We start from the raw sequence: 21,832 nt of genomic DNA on the forward strand, positions 1-21,832 counted from the left end.
GCTCTAGGTCAGGCCTGCATGTCATGCTCTGGACACTCTGCAGTTACTGGAGAGACACTCCTGAGCCCCGCACTGCGCTCGGGGCATGGTTGTCGTGAGTTCACGGACAGTCTACCTGGTCTCTTCCTCTGCTTCACCCTCCCACTTACCTCTTATGGAGGAGGTAGAAATCAGACCTATCTGAATCGCCACTGCTTTTTGCCTCCACTTTTGAAGACCAGGACACAGTGGCTGAAAAGCAGGAGGCAAAAAGAAGGGAAAAAAACAGGCTCCAAATAACCTGAATAATAAATTGTTACCACAGTGACACTTTCCAGTGAGGGACTAAGAATCTTTCCACGTCCTTAAGACTCATTATGCTTCTTTTTTGTTTTACTGGAATTATGGGGTACAGTCATAGAGGGTGAAATCAAAACCTCAGGAACAAAGCCAGCACTCCCCCGGAGGTCACTACCTCCGCTGACCCACTCTGAGGTCGTATGACTGAGCATGGCTGTCAGGCCTGAAGCTCCAACCTGATCAGGTGTATAGTAAACATTCCCCGGTGATCGACATTCCTAACATTGACATCCTCCTAACACTTTAGAGAACAGGAAATTAAACATTATTCTCCTATCAGTAATTCCCACACACACCCTTTCAGGTCACCAAATGGTTACCAACAGGGTGACATCATGAAGACAAAAATCCAGGCGCCGTTAAATGTTTAGCCCAAATTCATGGTTTTCATCTGAAGATGACATAATGAGGTCTCTCTGGTCATTCTGCTGGAATTGTACAAGAGCCACATTAAGTCCTGTAATTGAGGGGGAAATACAGAAGAAATCATACCCTGGTTTATGATCAACAGCCAGGGCACACGAGAAAGCCCTCGTGGGGGTGAGTTTTAGTTGGAAGGCTATAGAGGAGAGCTATTCAGCGGGGCCACACACTGCTTTATTTGCTTACCTGAGGTGTCAGATATAACAAAAGGTATGCAGGGACCTTTTTTCCCCGTGCTAATTAGCTTTCATTAGTGCTTGTTTATTTAACATATGACCCAAGACAACACTTCTCTGTTGTTGAGCAGAGGAGAAAGGAAGGTTAGGGCCTGAGAGAGACGCTGTGTGATGACGCATTTTCATCCAAATGCTTCTGCTTCAATAACCAGTGCAAAAGAGATCTCCATTTTATTCCAAGGATGCCAGCATCTGATGCAGACCTTTCTTCCGAAAGCAGAAATTCAGTGATGTGGCCAATAGCCAGTTTGTAAACCCCAGGAAATTCAAGGCCATTTCATTGGATACATGGTGTGAGGCAGAGATCCAATCTCACTTTCTGGCATATGGTTATCTGGTTGTTTCAGCACTATTTGTTGAAAAGGCAGTTTTGTTTTGAGCTTTAAAAATTCGAAAGAAAAATTTCTGATTAACTTATTTTCAGTGATATTTGCAAGTTAAGAACCATTAGGAAGCTGTGATTGTATTTTTGTTAAAGCTGTGTATTCTGAACCCCGCATTTCGTAAGTAGTGCTAACTCCCTCTCTGGAAGTTTCCATCCTGAGTCGAACATAAATGGGCAAGAAACATTGGCAAGTCAATCAGGTGAGCTGAATCGGGGGGGAGGGGGTCCACAAAACCAGGCCCCGGTCCTATGTTTTACAGTGGCAGGCTGTAAAATGCTGCTTTCTGCTTATCTCACCCAGAGAGTTGCTCTTCTTTCTAGAGATGACAGTCAGTGAGTCCCTTGAACAGAATCCTCATGAGCAAAAGAGCCCCCAGTGCTGCCTGCCTGCCTACAGCCTCCCGTCCTAAGTGCAGCGCAGATACAGCCTCACGCGCACATAATCTCCTGTCCAGGTCCCTGCTGGCCCGCGGCCTTCCCACTTTGTTTGACGTCATTCACCACCTATCACCTCTCTTCTGCTAGAGTCTGAGTTGAAGGCCCCCCCCCTTTATTTCTGCCACCCACATGCAGCAGGTGTGCCATCTTGCATAACGCAGAATGTTTTACTTATTTAAATATAAAATAAACTCGATTTCCTCAAGTATAGCGGTAAATAATCCCTTTGTACATCAATAGCTCCTGAAAGCTTTGCCACGCCTCAGCCCAATTAAATAATTTGTATTCACGTGGTCATCCTGGGTCATCAAGAAAAAGTTAAGTTACATCTCACATCCTCCAGAACAGCATCAAGTTTATGACGTAATTCATATTGAAATACTTTCATCAAAAATTGTGAAATTTGTGTGAGCTAGTAGTCTGTAGACAGATAGACTTTAATTTTCCAGAAACCCTTGCTGGTACAGACTCTGCTTCATTGACTAGTATTGTCAGACCAAATGAGTAACACAGTATTTGACCCACCTGTGCTGTGCCTTTTGGTTTGCCTGGATGCCATGACTTCCAGAAAAATGGCCCTCTGGAGGCAGACTGCCTCCCCACACTGTGATCTCCCGAGCCTGGGCCGCATCACTCCTGTGGTTTTCAGCAGCTCCTGTCAAAGCATTTATCTCTATCTCTTCATCTGAGTCTTCCCCCAGGAAGGAGACCTCCCCAAGGGCAGGAACCATGTCAGTCTTGTGCATTTATTCTTTCTTCTGTGCTGAGCACAGTGCCTGCCCTTGAAGCATGATCAACAAATACTTGTTGATTGCAGGAGTGGATGGATGGGAAGGTGGGTAGGTCCTAACTTCCTTTCAGCATCAACTTCATAGGGAAGAAGACATGTGAGCCGAGCGGAATGAAACAGTGGGCTGACCTGACAAGAGAGCAGGGCAGACAACTCAGCAAGAACAAGAGCTGTCACTGAGCACCCGCTGTGCCCCAGGTGCTGCGGGGACACTGTGTCCACGTGGCCTCCATTAAGTGAGGAAAGGATTATTCCTGCAACCGATGTTTGCTGTGCACCTGTGATGTACCAGCAGCTTGGTGAGGCACAGGGGACACTCCCTCTTAGAGCACACACTGAGGGGGGCAGACGTACAGTATGACAGTGAATAAGTGAACATATGTGCACTAGCTTCAGAGAGCAAAACCTTGTGAAGATCGTCAGAGAGGGTGACATTGAGAGTGGGGAGCAGGTGTCACTCTGAAGCCGTTGGACAGGAGAGTAAGTTCTAGGCTGAGTCTTGAATGACAAGAAAGATCCAGATGTGGGAGGAGTTGGGTGTGTGGTGGAAGGCAGCGGAGAATTCTAAGAAGGGGCTGCGAGTGCAAAGGCTCTGAGGTAGACTGTGCCCAGCATGAAGGCAGGCCGGGCACTCAGGGTCAGGAGGGCAGGGTGAGGAGGGTCACACCCAGCCGCCTAGGCTGGCCAGGGATTCAGGCTTCATGACACATGCAGTGTGGTTCTAACCCCTATCTGCAGATCAGGAAACCAAGACCCAGAGAGAGACTAGATGACACACAACCAGAACAAGGCAGAGAGGAGATAATGAAATTGTTTTCTGTCCTCAAAGCACTGACAGCTGTTGCTAAAACCAAATAATGCCACAGGGTCACCCTCACATGGCTCTGGGTTGCCACTGGGAGTGGCAAGGTTTGGGACTAGATCCATTACTAAGGTTGATTCTTTGCTAAGAGAGAAAACAAGTTCTGCTTATTAAGGCTCAGGTGGCCTCTTCAACTGTATATTAAGAGGAGAAAGTAGAATGGGAGAGAATTCCCGACCCTGGTTTCCTAAACGTCCCCCTGTCATTACAAAGGCTCCTCCCATCCCCACCACCCTGGGCCGAGGTGAGTGGTATTTCCACAGTGGGTCCCTGTCAGAGAGTGAGGAGCACCCCTCATTCAGCTCCTGGTCCCTCCCTGGCTCTCCCCAGGTGCCTTCAGGTGGCCAGTTCCTCAGCCCAGCCACACCAGGGGCATCACTGTGTAGCTTTGGGCTGAGATGCAGGAGTTATTTGGAAGAATGGTCCCAGGTTCCTGGAAAAGCAAACTCAGGGCGTATTTGCTGGGAGCATTTTGATCTGCCCTCCCCTCCCCCCAGGAGAGGACACTCAGGGGCCTCCCTCCACTTAGTGTGGCCGTAACCCTGTGCCACCTTACCGCACCTCTGACAGCAGAACCAAGCAGCCTGTGTGATTTTAATGGCCTCTTCCAACCTCACAAGGGACCTGCCAACAATTCTGAAGCAATTTTTCCTTCTGATCTAGATGGGATTTCCAAGTCATAATTATCAGATAATTGCCATCATGACAGCTGTTTTGTGGATGGCATTAGGTTCAAGCGTTTGGCAGTGAGAAATGGATGCAGTTTTATAGATGTTGACACTGCTTAGCACTCTGTGGCTTACTGAGAAGCCAGCTAGCTACCTAAGTGCCCCAAATAAGAAATATTTCTAAAAGTCAAAGTTTGGAAAATGAGCACTTCTTGTCCCATTATGGTGATGAACGTCTGTTCCACATGCTTTAACAGAAATAAAACACTCACCAGGCAGGCTCCCAGAAGCCAGAGAAAAACTCATATTCCTGAGCTAGGGCTTAAAAATGTAAACCAAATCTGAAATGCAGTGAAGGGAGAACGCTTATCTGTGTCTCTCTCTTTCCAAGCAAAAGCCCACCTGACTCAAGTCCACAGAGACTAAAGAGAAAAGCTGGCCAGAAACATTCTCACCCCTCACCCCGTACCTTCTGCCCAGTTTATTCTTGCTTTGACTGAGAATTATGATGCCTACTGTGTGCTGAGCTGGTGACCACTAGAGGTGCCACAGTGAGCAAGACAGGGCAATCCTGTGCTCCGGACCACTGGGCACAGCAATGGCAAAGCGAGTGTGGCCCCTGCTCTCCAAAGGGCTTGTCAGGGTTGTGCCAGCATGTGCAAGTACTTGGGGAGCTTGGAATGCTGGGGAGGAAGGGACACTTATGAGAATCTGAGGTTATCAGGACTAGCAGGCAAGGAGGGATGAGAGGGCATTTTCCAAGCAGAATCAACAGCCTGTGTAAGACCAAGGTATGGAAAGCTTGTTGCACTGAGGGACTCAAGGGCTGCCCCTGGGCAAGGGTGGGAGAGTTTGAAAGTGGAGAGTAAAGAGCTGAGTTGCAGTAATGGTGGTGTTTGGCTAGATGGAGACAGTGAGAGGCCACATGGAAAGAGCATAGTAATGGAAAGAATGAAGGGTGCACGAAAGGGAGGGGTGGGGTGTGTGGTCACATTTGCATTTAGAAAGAAGACTTTGACAACTCCATGGAGAAAGGGTTGGAGCCCAACAAGACTGCTGGCAGCAAGACCAGCTATGAGGCCTTTTCAGGAAGGAGAAAATAAGGTGACTTGGATAGGGGTAGTTGTGTCAGTTAACTCTTGCTACCATCATGCTGAGTAACAAAAGGCCCCTGAGCTCAGTAGCATATGTCCATGAGCACACAGTCCTCTGGGACCGGCAAGTGTGTATATCACATAGCCAAGCCCAAAGTCAGGGGTCAGGAAAATACATCAGCCCACCCCATTAGGCCATGGGAAGTGTATAGACATAGAACCCTGTGCAGGGGAGAGGAAGTGAGACCAGCAATGCACTTGCCTCAGTGGTAGCTGTGAGCTGGAGAAGAGTAGAAGGAGAAGCAAGAGTCTGCAGAAGAGGAGGGAGCAGACCTGGCAATTGGTTTAACATTGGCCCCTAAAGTTGATGATGAGGTGAGTCCGGAGACACAGGGCCGGGCTATGCACTGAGGATTTTGGCAAGGTAACGAACGGCATGATTCACTTCAGATTTTAAGTTTATAATTGATGTTATCTGGAACTGCATTAGAGGGCAAGAAAGGAAGAAGAAAGAAATCAGGGTACTGATGACAAAAAGAGATTCTTCCTAAAGGAAGAAGTGATAGATTTTCTTACAGTGCATGGAGGGGATGAGGGAAAGAGAAAAATTGAATGTAACTTCAGCTCTTTGCTTGAGCAACTAAGTGTATTGTGTTGACAGAGAGAGGGGAAGGGGAACACATTTAAGCTGGAATTTCAAGTGTCCATTTTAAAGCAGCTTGAATTTGACATGTTTGAGGGTCGCCTAGATGCAGATGTCAAGTGGGTAGTGGAATAAATGGTTCTGAAGCTCAGAGGCAAGTTCTCAGCTGCAGGTGTGGACCTTGGAGTCAATGGCATTAATATGGTAAATGCAGATGAAAAGAGAAGAGACACCACAATATATCCCGATGTTGGACAGGATTCATTGACAGAGACTGAGGAGAGGGGGAGAATCAGAAGAAAGTGGGACCATGGAGCCAGGTTTCAAAGAAGATGGAACATCCAGATGTATCAGATGTTGTTCTAGGTCCTTCTTCTAGGACCAGCTCTGTCAGCCAAACACCACCTTCTCCAAGAAGGTAGTGTAGCACCTCACTGATAAGATGGGGTGCAATCTCTGATGTGTGTTCTCCCCCCCCCAACTTTCCAACTGAAGACAGGGACTGTGCCCCGTTTAACTCTTGCTCCGCAGCACTCAGCAGAGGCTTCCGTGGAATGAGTCAATGATCTTCCTTTTCTTACCTCAGTTAAGTTCCTGATGTCTCCCACTCCTTCCTAACTTTTTTTAGCAACTATTTCCACAACCCAGGTTCCAAATCAGGTTCCCAACACTGCTCCATCTCCTAGGCCAGTCTTCCTTCTTTTGAAAATCCCTTCCCCAACCTGCAGGGACCATGGCTCTAAGGAAGCTAGTACAAGCTCAAGAGAAGGTCACGGGAAGCCCTTCCTAGCTCTGCCTCCAGGGACGTCACACTGGTAGTTTGAAATCAGCCATGGTGGGAGTATTTACACCACAGAAATCAGCGTAAGTCCCAATGCCACTGCCACGGCCAGTCTACAGGCTGTTCCCGCAGGGCCTGGACAGGTACCTAGGGGATGGTTTGACAACATTTTAATGATTGAGTCTTTTTGAAGTTGTTCTAACGGAGCTGCTGGGAGCTGCAGTAATACCACCCAATCCCCTTAAGTTTTGACTTTTGGGTTTCAGATTCTGTTTGTGAAATTAGGTGACGTCAGCAGAAGGAAGTGTCCTGGCAGACCTTCCCGGGTAAGGGCTCATCTGGAAAGTCGAATCAGTGTCTCTGTTTGTTGTGGTTTAGGTCCCCTCAAAACTATTCAACCCTGAGACAAGGATTTAAGGCAGGTTCATTCAGGGGAGCAGGACCCTCTGGTATCAGAGTAGGAAAGTGAGGTGGGATTCAGAGAAATGTTTTATGAACAGCATTATGTGTCAGCAAGCCTGTGACCCCTGTATCAACTCGAGCTGAATCCCACAGGGCAGTTCTGGGAAACGGTGTACAGCCCTAGTCTCAGGAGGACTCCGTCCTGAGCTAAGAAGCTGGCATGCTGTACACCCCTCCTCAGTTGTGGGGCATGTTGTATACCCCACCTCAGAGTCATGGGGCGTGTTGTACACCCCTCCTCAGAGTCGTGGGCAGAGCGGCGTCCAGGCTGTTGGTTGCCTGGCAACTCCATGGTTCAGGAACAAGCCTCAGACACAGATGCAGGTACTAGAGGTTGGGAGGCAGACAGCACTCCCCCCCAAAATGGTAATGCCACGAAGGTGAGGGCACACAGATGGGGTACTGATAGCATCTGCTACACTGACATCTGGGGTTCTTATAAGTCATTCAGGACTCTCACAAAAACACTAGGCAGAAAGAGCCCAAGTGGAGTTCTGAAGACTCCTGCCTGGTGAAGAGGATGGCCCTGGCTTTCCTCCTGTGCCTGGCAGAGTACAATGAGGAGTGGAGAATTTAGAGTCCAAAGTCCAACTTGAAGTGTAGACTTGACCCCCTCACCAGCTGCATGGCCTTGACTAGGTGCTGTAACCACTCTGGGCCTCAGTTGTCTCATCTTCAGATGGGGAGGACGAAACCCACCCTACTCACTTCGTGGAGTCGCTGCTACAACTGAACACACCACCGTGTAGTGGGAATACCTTGGAAGAGAAGCACTCAGGGATGCCAGCTACTTTTGTGTGGGCTGGTTCCCTTACCTCATTTAATCATTCAAGGACAGAGATTCCCATCTAGGGATACTATATAACGTAAAGCCAAGGCTAAGAACTTCCATTTGGAAACTTCACCCAAACAAGTGTTAAAACTACCCCTCTAAGAAAATGCAAAATGACGCAAAACATATGTTCCAAGTTATAAATAAATTAGCAAAGATCCAGGGACTTCTCATTTTTCCTGAAAGAATTCATTGGTTGGGTTGAGCTGACCTCAAACCACAGAGAGATTTTAAACTTAGTATGAGGAAAATCAGAGTCTTTTAGTGTGGGGGTATTTGATCGCCCACTGCGGTAAGATTCGGAAAACTGTTTTATGAACAGCATGTGTGCATAAAACTTGGTATGAGTGGGTCTCTGTGTGTGTGTCCGTATTAAAAAATATACATGCCTTGTGGGCCAAGTTCCTGTTGACTTTGGAAGTAGCCAACTTTCTGTTTCCTCTGCAAGGGCTGCCAAGAGGGAATTGGGGAATGAAGAAGCATAGTTGTGGAGGCAAGAGACAAAAACAGCATTAAATGTCAGAACTGAACAGTCTCAGATGTGCCTTGCAGGCTCTCCAGTGGGCATTGCCATGAAGATTTTCTGCACTTGTGTGTAATGTTCCTTGCATCTGGGAGGGAGGGGGTCAGGGAGGAAACAATTTAACTCAACATCATGCGGGGTTGGAACTCAAAGGCTTCTTCCAGGCTCACCCAGAAGTGAGAGGGCCTTGGTGCTGCTGTCTGGCTCAGCGTGCCCCATGGAAGTAGTTTTGCTGCCCTTTCAGAAAGTTACTAGGATGATAGAAATTTTCTGTGTTTTCATTGAGGTGTGGGTTATCTGAATATATGCATTTGTCAAAATTCATCCCAGAGTAAGTACACTTAAGATCTGTGTATTTTACTCTGTGCTTTTTTTTTTTTTTTTTTTTCTGCAGTTTTTGGCTGGGGCTGGTTTGAACTTACCACCTCCAGCATATGGGGCCAATGCCCTACTCCTTTGAGACACAGGCGCTGTCCCTACTCTGTGCAAATGATGCTTCAATTTAAAAAAAAAAAAATTGGTGCCCTCTCACTTTGCTACTTGTAAGGATCAGCTTCAGTCTATCCCTCACCAGACTCTGTTTCCCTGGTCACTCTCCACTCAGGCCCTTTGCTACCCAGCCTGTCCCCCATGCACATCATACATGCAAATCTACGTGCACCACCAGAAGACGCCCCTCGAAACATACAGAGTGTGGACTAGGGGTGAGGGGAAGCAGGTGCTGGAATGAGAAAAAACTCAAGACCCAGGCTCTGCCCTCAGAGCATTGGGACTAGCTGGGGAGGTAAGGACGCACCCCTGGCACAGGCAGAACAAAGTCAATACTGGATGGACAGTAATGAACTTGGAAGAGGAAAATGGACTTAGGGCAGGAGTAGAGCAGAGTAGAGGTGGGGAAGAGGTGAGGACCCTACCTAGCTGGACTGAAGGTCTCAAAAGGGAGGCAGGAGTGTGCTGAGGTGGGGAATGCAGATTGCTCCTGTTTGGAGAGGGCTCCAAGTGCCCAGCTGCAGAGAGGGCTGCAGGACGTGTGAGAGCGGCATGAGGCCTCCTCATTCACAGCTGCCCTCTCACAGAGGAAGGGCCATTCTATCCTCTTTCCGTCTTGTTTCTGAGTTATAAAAGCAGTATGCATTAATAGACTTAAACTGGCAGTGGTCCAAATATCCATCAACAGGAGAATAATTAAATACACCATGGTATATTTACACTGTTACAAAAACAAATGAGCCGTTGGTGTAATGAAAACCATGAAGAATCTTTAAAAGTGAGGCTGAGTAAAGGAGGCTCACACAAAGACTCCGCACGGCACAGGATTCCGTTTCTATGGCAGGGCTAGCATGGCCATATCACCTACAGTGGAGAAACTCAGAGCAGTGGCTGCCTCTGGGCGAGGTGGCCAGGAGGGCATGAGAGAACTTTCCGGAATGATGGAGGTAATCTGTGTCAGGACAGGAGTTTGGGTCCTTTCTCAGTTCTGAGCCTTTCTCAGAACCCATTGAACGGTGAAATTCTGATTTGTGAATTTCATCGCATAAGGGTTGCATCTAGGAATAAAAAACCTATGACCTACAACTAGCCTGAATTCAGAGAGATGCCCACAGGGTGCTCAGGAGTGCCCCGGACCAGTCTCTGCAGCCTGCTTTGAAGTTCCTTACAAAATAAGATGCTGTAATTATTTTAACTTTTCTGAATGCGTGAAAACTTTCATGGTAACATGGTAGGTAAAAGAAAACTATACCTGCTTCTCAAAAGTCAAATAGGAGTGAGGAAGGGAGGCAGAGGATGTTCGCCAGAGATCACTTTGCTTCTGGAACATTAGCCAGAAAGTGGCATCCAGGGTCTCTCTGCTTCCGGCCTCTTTCTGACCAGTCCCTGCTGCCTCACAGAAACATGGTCTTCTTGGAAACCATGCTCAAAATGAGACCTCAGGGTAGTCAGACACATTAGCCATGAGGTGTGCGCCCAGCCCTGTGCCAGGCAGAGGTAAAGTCAGGGGTGGTCCCTGCCCTTGTGGAGTCTGTAATCCAGTAAGGTACTGAACAAGGAGTGACCAGGGCTGAGTTTATAAATGCAGCAGCCAGGGAGGTGGGCCCAGCAGCTCACCCAGTGGGTGGGGAATAATGGCTCACACCCCAGGCCCTGTTCCAGAGTTCTAACATGGACTAATTCAGGGAATCTGCACAAACATAGGAACTGAATTATCCCCATTTCACAGAACAGAAAACCAAGGCTCAGTATAAGGCTCACTTGTCTGTGACTACACAGCGAGTGGCTGATGAGCAGGGACTCTGCACCCAGGAAGCCAGGTCTGCAGCACATGCTCTACGTGGCAGGTGGGGGGGGGGCACATTTCTCTCTACGGGGCCAGAGAGGAAGCATTTTAAGCATTGTGGGCCACACAGTCTCCGTCAAAACTATTCAACTTGGCTGTTGTCATGTGAAAATAGCCATAGACATGTACACAGATGAGCTGAGTCCTGATACAATTATATTTACAAAAAAGCAATTGGCAAGATTTGGCCTGTGGGTTCTAGCTTTCCGACCCCTGCACCAAACCATCCAGAGTCTCCCGTGCAGGGAGATGTTCTCATGAGACCAGAAGGCAATGGAAGGAGCCCTAATTCCTGACCTCAGTGCCCATGCAAAGTGCGAGGTTCAGAGGGCGAGGAGTAAAGACACAGGCTTTGAGAGCGGCCATCTCTAGCAAAGCAAACACAAAGGCACAGCGAGGGGAGCGCAGAGCAGCTCACCACCAGAGAGAGGCTGCAGAGGTGAGAAAGTGGAAAACACGCAGAGACCCCACCAAGGAGCTGCTTGCCGTCCATCTTTTTAGATTTTCAGCAGCACTGTTCTTTGAGATTTAATGTGAACACAGAAAGAGTGAAGTTCAAACACTTTGGTTTAACCCGATTCATTCAGAAAATGCAGGGCCAAAGAGAATTCTCCTGCGTGGAGCTTTGCTCTCGCTGGCTCTTGGCTTCTTAAGAGCCAGAAATCTTCCTACTGCATGCCTGTTCCTGATGAGGATTCAACCCCGGAGCTCAAAGGGCAAGCTGGGCTGAAGTGCATCACCTTAGAAGAACATTAACAATTCGATAGGATTTCTTCACAGTTTCTTTACAGTTTTAGGGTCAACCCAAAGACCTGGCAACCAAGGCCAGCCTCCTAGGCTCCTCCCCACTTGCTCTACTCAGGGCCATCATTGTGCCCCCCACTTCCCCTGTGACCTGGGCCAGGACACATGGCAGCATCACAGAGGCAGTGTGGGCAGATACATAGTGCGTGTGACCCCCTGCTGAGGGCTGGCGTGTTTGTACCAGTGATGACAGAGGAAAATCTATCCATAGCCACATTGGGGGTGCATGAAGTTCAGCTCTCAATGGGGTTGAGATGGGGCTGATACATCCTTTTCTGCACTGAATTAACCAGGTCAACCTGTTCCTTTAGTGTCACAGAAATATAACATGAGTCCTTGGTAGTTGAAAACCTTTCCTAGCTGGGGATCTGCAGAGGGTTGACTCCCAGGGATGGTGAGTCACAGGAGAAAAAGTCCGGCTCACTCCCTCTGTGAGAGATCATTGCTTAGTGAGATGTGATCAAATCAGATGAACTTGACATGCCTACCAGCAGAGACACCTCCATGGTCCCACACACATCCCGGCAGTGAACTGGTGAGATGCTGGCAAGAAGGGCCCGCGGCCACACCAACTAATCTTCACCACTTGGTTGTCTGATGGAAACAATAAGAAACTTCACTTTCCCTTTTCCTTTTCACTCCCTGCAAAACAGTGTTCACTGGTTGTGGGTGGTAGTCCTCAAACCTGGGTGCACACAAGAGGTTCCAAGATAATTTGGGGAAAATGCATGCCAAGGTCCCATCCTCAGAACCTTTGGAGATTAGAAGTGGATTTAGGCTTTGCACTTTCTCTAAATCAGTGGTTCTGCCTGTGCATCAGAATTCCCTGGAATCAAAGCATAACTCCATCATGCCTGCTCCAGAGTTTCCAATCCAGGAGGTCTGGGTGGAGCCTGAGATTCTAACAAGTCCCCAAGTGCTGCTGCCGCCACTGTCACTGCTGGTGCGCCTGACCCCGGGACCGCCCTGCTGCTCCAAGGCATCCTTCTGTTTCAGGACAGCAGCTTCACCACCATCCTGCAGCACACAAAGGGAACCTTCTCTATACTGTGAGGAAACTCCGACCTTCCTTAGCCAACTCAGCCCCTCGGTCCTCTCTGCCTGCATTGCCAGATGCTGTGGCCGCTAATCACATGTGACTTTTTAAACACAAAATTAAAGATAAACAAGATTACAACTTCATTCCAGCGGCATGGGCCGTATTTCAGGCCACATGTGTCAAGTGGCTACTCTATTGGACAACACTGATGAAAACGTTTCCTGTATCACAGAAAGTTCTGCCAGGCATTGCTTTCCTCTAGAATTCCAAAAATTCCAAGAGTTCTCTCTCTCTCTCTCTCTCTCTCATTGAAGCCTGCCTGTTAGTCCCATTATAGTGCTGTGAAAAACAACCCCCAAGTCACTGTCAGGGATGAGTTTTAACTTTCCCCCTTTGTTCCTTGAGTTCTGTACACAGCAAGCCTCATCCGCCTCTTCCTGCCGAGTCGGTGGAGGACACAGACATTCTGATGCAAGCGGGACAAATGCTCATTTGTGTGTGCTCATCACCCATGTCACGAAATTCACCCTGATAGCAGTGTGAGCCTGAGAAAGCAGAGCTCCCAGGGGTGAGGAGACACACAGGGAAGTGTCGTGAGTAACAGGCGTCACACAGCACACATTGCAGGCTGGAGCTGTGAGGGGCAGGCGGCTACAGAGGGCGAGGAAAGGACAGGGCTGACAGTGGACAAAACAGAGCCGAGCCCTGGGTTTCGAGAAAGCACACACCCCAGGTATAAACTGCAGGGCCTGGCTGCCAAAGCTCTCTCGTTTCTTCGTCCTGGAGGAGAGGCCTGGAGCCTGGGCTGCCCGGAGCTGCGTGCACCATGCACATGGCCCTTCAGAAGCCAACTAACTCTCCTCCTCCCTTACAGATCCGGCTGAACAGCAGGGGGCTGATCTACTCCGTGGGCTTGCTCCTGGCCTCCGTCTTTGTCACGGTAGGTGTGCGGCTCTCTCCCCATTCTCGAGTCTACCTGTCCTTCCTCCTCTCAGGCTCTTTGGAGACCAGATGGGCTTGGCTTCCCAGTGCATGGGGACAGTACACCTCCAGATGTCCCACTTCCCAGCTACTTCTTCTAAAAACGACCCTCACAACCCACTAGCAGTGGTTCTCAACCTTCCTAATGCCACGGCCCTTTAATCCAGCAGTTCCTGTGGGTCGCAACCCACAGGTTGAGAACCGCTGCACTGGAGAGTCCTCTCCCTTTCTTCAACAAGCCAGCCCTGCCTGCTCTCAGAGCACAGTTCTGTCTCATGTTAAGCAGAACTGTCCCATCAAAAGCAAAGAGGAGACCCCCCTTCATTTGAAAGATTAGTCACGGGAAGGGAGATTTCAATTAATTAATTGTTCCAGATTTGTAAATGGCTCTATAAATTCATGGATCTAATACTCAGAGACTAAACATGTATAACGTTTTGTTGACAGTGCACTTTTGTGCCTTCCACTGTTTGGGCCATTATGTCCATTTGTGCGATTCAATATCCCCAACTTGACCGACACATTTGGTGGGGACAAGTTCACACCAGTGCACAGTGAAGCATCACGGTGAAGCATCACTAACACTGTTGAGTTTTCACATTCACAGACATTGAGACTCGGTATGCTTTTTCCTTAATTTTTTAAGGAAATATTCATTGAGTTACACCTGGCATGTTGTCAATGCCTGCAAATGGGAATCCAGAACAGCAAGCAGAACAAGAGAAGTGATTCACAGGGTCAGGATGTGACGTTTGAAGGCAAATACTGCCTTCCACGAAGGTGAAAATCTACATGATTCATTCTTCCATGGGTTCGGAGGTTCTTCAGTTCTGGTGTGACTTGGAGTTATTTCTGTAACAGTCACATCCTGTGTTTGATGCTTTGCATATATAGTAGAACCTCCATAAGTTGACTATTCCAGGGACTACAACCAACTGGTTGACAAATGGAGGTGGTCAACATAAGGAACCAAGCCTGCTATACTGATATGTACATATGGTTCATGTTCAGTCCATGCAAATTAGGTCAAATGAAGGAGGTGGTCGGTGTAAGCTGGTGGTCAACTGTGGGGAACCTACTGTATTTTCCCATTTGGAGCTCATCACAGCCCCATTAGTCACCAATATCAGCACCATTATATAGATGAACAAACTGAGGCCTAGAGAAGTCAAGTGACTCACCAGAGTGCACTGCCATGGCCTCTGTGCTTCTCCTTAGACTGAACTGTAATCATGGAATCAGCAGGAGACAGGAATAACCACTAGCTGGGCTGCTGAGATGTGGTTGTTGAAAGGTGCAGAGGAGCAGGTTTGGGAAGGAAAGGCAATTTCAAACACCTGAAGTTTGCAATGCCATCTAAGAAACGAGGTCAAGAAAACCATTGGAAATGTGCTTCTGAGTTCAGGAGACATGTCCAAGCTGGAGACAGCAGTGTGGAAATGGTGTTTAAGCTCCCTGCCATTGGGTGAGACCAGCAAGGGAGTAAGTGTGAGTGACAAAGAGAAGAGGCCCAAGATCCGAGCCTGGGTGCACTCCGGTGATGAGGATGAAACACCCAAGGACACAGAGGAGCAGCAGTTGGAGAGGGAGGAGGAAAACCAGGGGAGTATGGCATCTCCCTGAGTGGAGAAGGGGTCTCCAGGCAGAGGGAGCTGGGGCTGTGACAGCTGAGATGAGCCCTGAGCATTCACCACAGCAGTTAGAAATGCAAGCCCATGGTGCTGTCCAGGAGGGTGGGTTTGTGGAACTGAGTGGAAAGAGCTAGCAGCATGTTAGGGGAGGGAATGGAGCTAGCCAGCTGGTGGTCACTACTCTTTCAAGTTACTTGGCCATAAAAGAGGAGAGAAGTGGAAATTAAGAAAAGGTGTTGTTTTAAGATGAGAGACAGAATTTAAAGTGGGACCCATTGATGTGGCCCTGACGGTCACCTTCGTGGGCACAGCATGGACCAGATGGACACTTCAGTTGAATTTGAAGGGCTCTGGCATAGCCAAGCAGGGACAACCAAGTGAGGAAGAGGCCAGGAAATGGGGCAGTGCTTGGGACTGAGTCTACGAGTTGTGGAAGGAATTGAGGCAGGGTGAGGAGGATGGGGGAGGGCAGGGTAGATGAAGCCCAGGGAAATGGTGATGGTGTCCATGAACTTCAGGCTCGGAGGTGTCCAGAGTTGTGGGAGCTGGGGACCCAGGTGGAGTAGGCTGGAAAGAAAGAGTCAGCAAGTGGGATGTTTACAGTGAGATAACATGGCTGTTTCTGTCACTCGTGATAGTAAGACTGAAGTCACAGTGCAGTCCAGTAGAACGTCACCCAGGGAGAGGGCCTGTTCCTGTGCTGGACAGTAGCCACTTATTATGTACATGTGGCTGTGAGTGCTTAAAATAGTGGGATTTCCACTGCATTTTTAATTTTATTTCATATAAATTTCAATTTGGGCAGCTCCTACAGCTGAGGCAGGGTGGAGGGACCATATTTGTGGGAAGAGGTGTTGGGAAGCCCCTCTCCTGAGGGCTGAGATCTAAGAAAGTCAGCAGACAAGCAGGGAGGAAAGCTCTGAGGACAGGTGGTCACCAGAGTGGCATAGTTGGGTGCAACCAGGTGGCATAGACAGGGACAGTCCAAAGATATAAGATTCCAGGCTCAGTGTCTTCATGGAGGAGAGAAGGAAAATGATTTGGAAGAATCCATGGTGAGCAGGGGGACAGCTTACACACACCCAGGCACCATGGGAAGACACAGTGCCACCACCACCTGAGAGGGCTGCAGACATGGGGAGGCCCCGGAGGAGACCTGGGGTCTGTGTAGGGCCGGGTGAGGAGGGGCCCAAGGGCTTGGGCTTGGAACCCAGGGAACAAGGGTGGCTACTCTGGCTTTGCTAACTAGTCCTGTCATTTCTTTTTTGTTTTTTTTAGTTATTTCCTCACAAGCATCAGGTTCCAACTTCCTCTCTGCTGGGTTGTGATGTTCTTACCTGCCACAATCCGAGAGGGGAACTTGGCAGGCTCAGAGAGCACCAGCACCCTGCCTGGGGCCTCCCTCCACCGCCCTCCCCTCCACCCACCTGGGCCGTGGCGCCACCCTGGTGCCCTCTGAACCCTTCTGTGTCTTGCAGGTGTTCGGCGTCCACCTGAACAAGTGGCAGCTAGACAGAAAGCTGGGGTACGGGTGCCTCTTCCTGTACGGCGTGTTCCTGTGCTTCTCCATCATGACCGAGTTCAACGTGTTCACCTTCGTGAACTTGCCCATGTGCGGGGACCAATGAGCCACCGGGGCCCTGCAGAGGCTCGGTTCCTACTTTTCTGTGCAATACAAGACCCGGCCGCACCAGAGTCGCGCGGGCCCCAGGGCCACCGCGTTCGTCTCTCCCGTGCTGTCCACAGGCCTCCGCTCCTGTCCTGGTGGCCCAGGCTCCCCTGCCCCGTCCCTCTCTTCCCCACCTTCATGGGTGGAGCCTACCCACCCCCTCCTACGTGTGAAGACACCCAACATCCACGTGAATTCTCAAGCTCCATTTCCGAACAGTGACTGAGATTCTAGAAGAACTGGCTGCTAACTGGCCCAAGCCAGGCAAAACTTGTTATAATCCCTCCTCCTTTTTTAAGTTATTTGGCAGAAGACTAAACTAATTTATGACCTGAGACTGTTGAAGGCAAATGGAGAGGAGAGAGTCCACCGACCATAGGGAGCTTTGGGGATTTTGCTTTCTTTGGAGGGGATTCCTAGGTGACTGGCTTTGGGAGTTGTTTGTTTTGAGAGGTTTCCCCATTTATTCCTTTTCTTCCAGAGATCAAGAGCTTTGCTTGCATCTTCTTTCACTGTGTCTGGATTAGTCAAAGATCAAAGTTTGCACCTACTATGTCCTCTGGGGTTGAATCCCAGGCACGTGGGAGTCTGCGTGGGCCTACAGCTTCCTGGAGGAACCACTGGGCAAGGCCAGTGGAAACATCACAACATTTTATACCTAAGGATGCCTCACTAAAGTCTCGTGGGTGTCACTTGGGGGGGGTGCAAGTTTTTGGAGAAAGAAGACAGCTTCCCTCATGTCCATTACGACCATCTCTTTCTCACTAGGTTCTTACTAGTTGTTCAAGCAATAGTTCTCACCTGCCTGAGTCCTGGCAAAGGGGCCCCAGCTAAACCATCCACCTGCAAGGCACCAGGCAGTCAGCGACAGAAGCTTCCCCAACTTGTGAATCCCTGAGATGTGCTCTCATCACTTGGCATTTGGGGTGACAGGGAATGACCCAGAGGCCACCACTGCTTTTCATGCAGGAGTTACAGACACTGGTTTCTTGGAAAATGGAAAGAAGCGCACTTTGCACAGACATCATCAATTACGTCCCAGTTTGCCACTTGGTACCGAGTACACTGGACCCTGACAGCTGGCTCCCAGGCAGACGTCTTTCCTCATGGGATGCCCATGGCCAAGTCGGCCCAGCTGCACCCCCTTCCTCCTGGAGGGATGGCCAGGGAAGAAGAAAACAGAACTGACAACTCTGAAACCATAGAATGTGTTCAATGCAGACTCACTCAAGGGCATAAGTCATTGTGAACGTTTTTGCCAATCACTGCTAGACAGCCCTGCTAGATTTTGTATGATGCTGAATTATTATGCAGACTAATTCCACCGAGTTGAGACACACCCATGCTTGTTACACTTGTATTTATTGAAACTGTGGATTCTTGCCCCGTGCTGTCCCCTTGTATTTACTTTAAGCACTGATCACTTATCATTCATTTGTTATGGTTTCCCCATCCCTTGTACACATTCTGGTATGAATTGTAAAAATAATCTGCCACAAATTGGTTGACTGTCTCTGACTGTGGTGCAAGCTGAGGCCAGCATTAGCAGACAGGCACCTGCCCGGCTGAGGGACGGGGGAGGATATCACCAGTTTGGGCTCTCAGAGCTAAGACACACTTACTGATTCTGTTGCACATTTTGCACTGGTTTATGGCAATTGTTTTCTTGGACGGATAGTGTAAAATAAACTTCTCTGTTCTGTATACTTCCTTGAGCAGGTTGCATTACTTTTTCACCCAAAATGTTAAAATGAGGAGAATGCATGAAGGATGAAATGTCACAGCATGCACTGTTTCTGGGTTGAGTCACGTGGAAAGCTGGTGTATGTCTAGTAGATTGCAAGACTGAAATGGTAATCCATGCATCCCCTCTAAATCTTGAAGGGACTTTGGAACTGTCGTCTTAGAATTCTAGAATTCCACCCATCCTAGCTAAACAAACTCTCATAGCAATTTTCTGAGATGGCTGAACTCCCCAGGCTGTGTCACCTGCACAGGTGGGACATTCCTCTGGCCTTGGCCAAGGGAAGATGGACACTGGGGCTCCTGTTCTCCTCCTGAGCACTTCCTAGCACATGGGTGCACCTGACCGAAGTACCTGGACAAGGTTCTCTTTTTCTGGAGACTGTTCCCATGCTTGCCCCGGCCTGCTGAGGCTTACTGTCAGCAGGTATGCCTTCTGAAGGCTCAGATATGGAGAGGCCACGACGGGGGAAATTCCCAGGCACACTGGGAAGGGAGGCAAGTGCCAACCCCACCTTTTGAGGAATGTGCACTTTGTAGGGACCTGTTTCATAATCACCCCCATAAGTGACCTGGGGTACAGGTAAGCAGGTGAATGCCATTTGTTATGTTTTCTTAAGTCTTTTGCTGTAAACTTAACCCTAATAATTTACAGTCATGAATATACAAAACAGGGATATGGGAATCTGTATAGCTCAAACCGTAAATCTGACTCATTCAAAGCACTTGGGCTTCAAAGAAAAACCTAAATGTTATAAAAAAAAAAAAAAGAGGGGGTGGCAGTGATAATATTATAAAGTCCAGACAGTTTTCAATTGTGACATATAAAACTAGGAATAGCATCCAACTGGCAGCAAAGGTAACCATATATAGCCTTAGAATTTTACTTGTGAAAAGTTCAGATTGTTGGGAAAAATTAGAAGCGGCAAATTGGTGATGATGATAGTGCTCTTGTCAAGATTATTTTCACCTTTTTAAATAGGATAATTATCCTATTAATAGAGAACTATCCAATACACACATCCATCAACAATTTTAAAATAGGACATTTCCATGTTGGATTTTGTATAGTCTCATACTGATTAATGAGTCTTGTCTATTTTGATAATTTTTGCAATAGTTATTCAACACACACACACACGCACACACACACAATCTATCTGATACTAAAGCTGTGTATGAAAGCCAATGAATCTTTGAAATTTTTCCAACTATCCAACTGTCTATGATTACATAACTGCAGGAATGGGGTGGATTCAGCAAACTTGTCTCTGTTAAATCAAAAGCCATGTATTTATTACATCATCAGCCAGAGATGCTGAGAAAGTCAGGAGCCAAGGCTGTGAGCAGGGAGATCAGCAGTGTGCATGAGACAGATTATGCCGTGCCCCAGAAATGATTTCATGTGAACTTTATGCTTAGTTTCAGAACACAGGGCAGAGTAATAAAACTCCATAAAAATGTTTCAGATGGCTTACTGTTGCACTTAAGGCATTTATTTCCTTAATAAAGTATACCCAGTAGTCCCATTAATTTAAGAAGTTTTTGCTAAACCTCAATGTAGCAAACATTCTTGCCAAGTCACAGAGATTTAAGCATAGTGAGTAGTCATACTTAATATTCATTTGCTTTTGGTCTTTGTCTGCAGCAGGTAGGAGGAAAGGAAAGACTTAAGATTACAATTTTAGAATTTACAGTGTGCCATTTGAGGGTTTTTCTATTTGAATTAATTTACATAAACATAGGCATATGTACATAAATTATATTTCTTCTTTATATAACTTCCAACTTATCCTATTTATTAAAAGCTGAATTTGGGGATGTCACATCTTCTGGTTTGCTGGGACAATCAATCCAGGAACAGATTCCATAAAACTGAGTGCAAAATTTGGAATGAAATGTGATGAGCACTCTTGCACTGTGGGTGGACACAGCAATTCATGCCTGCTGAACTCTGGGAGGATGAGGCAGGAGAACTGCATGAGACCAGAAGTTTCAGAGCAGCGTGGGCAATGTAGCAAGACCCCATCTCTACAGAAAAATAAAAATTAACTGGCATGGTGGTGCATGCCTGTAGTCACAGATATTAGGGAGGCTGAGGCAGAAGAATGGTTTGAGCCCAGAAGTTCAAGGCTCCAGTGAGCTATGCTAGGTAACAGTGAGACCCTGTCTCAAAAAAAAAAAAAAAAAAAAAATCCTTGCAGTTGCTTTTTGAGTACTTCTGAGCTGTGCTTACAGGTCATTGCTAAAAAGAGAAGCACTTGTGTGTGAAGGTGCTTTCAGTGTAACACTGGTATTTTTTAATTCTCACAAGAAAAAAACTTACTCTGTTCAGTTTCATGTCTGTCTTTTTGAGATGCTAAGTCAGATGTTTTCTCTCTCTCCCACCACTGACCAAGGATGATTCATTGTTGTTATTGTTGTTGTTGAGACAGTCTCACTCTGTTGCCCTAGGTAAAGTGCAGTGGCATCATAGTTCACATCAACTTCAAATTCCAGGGCTCAAACAATCCTCTTGCCTCAGCCTCCTGAGTAGCTGGGACTATAGGTGCCACCACCACATCCAGCTAGTTTTTCTATTTTTAGCAGAGACAGAGTCTTGCTCTTCTGAGGAAGATAAGAAGGTGTGGATTACCACACTGTGCTGTGTTTGTGCATTTAATGTGTGGCCCAAAACAACTGTTATCTTTCCAATGTGTGGCAAAGAGAAAAAAAAAAAAAGGTTGGACAACACTGAAGTGTAGACCATGAAGCTTCCTTGAGATGGCCTGTCCTGCCCTGGGATGAACAATGCAGAGATGTGCAATTTGGACACCCTATTCACACACATCAGTTGTGGAAGTCACCATGACCAGGGTGGAAGTCACCAAGACGAGGGACGACCCCTGGATATTTCTTAGGCCTCAATTGTAAATTGATAAGTATGGCTTATACTCAAGTACAATATCAAATAGATCTAGCCGCAGTACATTTTCAACCCACCAAAAGGAAATTTCTGTGGCAGCAGATGGCCTACCACCCATGAAAAGAGCATAAGAAGCTCTTGACAAAAGAAAAGACACTGCAAAGGCACACTATGGACCCATGACTCAGCTCAGACACTCATCGCCCTGCAGGGACATGCCGTGGGCCCATGACTCAGCTCAGACACTCA

The 21,832-nt window shown here is 47.8% G+C and overlaps 1 protein-coding gene across 1 annotated transcript in view; it reads left to right on the plus strand.

Annotated features, from left to right (window-relative positions):
- The window catches only part of SLC24A3 (solute carrier family 24 member 3), a 517,777-nt gene extending 499,137 nt beyond the window's left edge, over window positions 1-18,640 (plus strand). Inside the window, exons 16-17 of the mRNA XM_012810546.1 lie at window positions 13,529-13,594; window positions 16,745-18,640. Coding sequence (XP_012666000.1) covers window positions 13,529-13,594; window positions 16,745-16,894 — 216 coding nt within the window. The 3' untranslated portion in view covers window positions 16,895-18,640. The remainder of the gene's footprint in view (window positions 1-13,528; window positions 13,595-16,744) is intronic.
- The last annotated feature ends 3,192 nt before the right edge of the window (window positions 18,641-21,832 follow it).

Source organism: Otolemur garnettii, unplaced genomic scaffold (genome assembly GCF_000181295.1).
Source record: "Otolemur garnettii isolate 467f Iridium unplaced genomic scaffold, OtoGar3 scaffold00136, whole genome shotgun sequence".
Taxonomy (NCBI): Eukaryota; Metazoa; Chordata; class Mammalia; order Primates; family Galagidae; genus Otolemur; species Otolemur garnettii.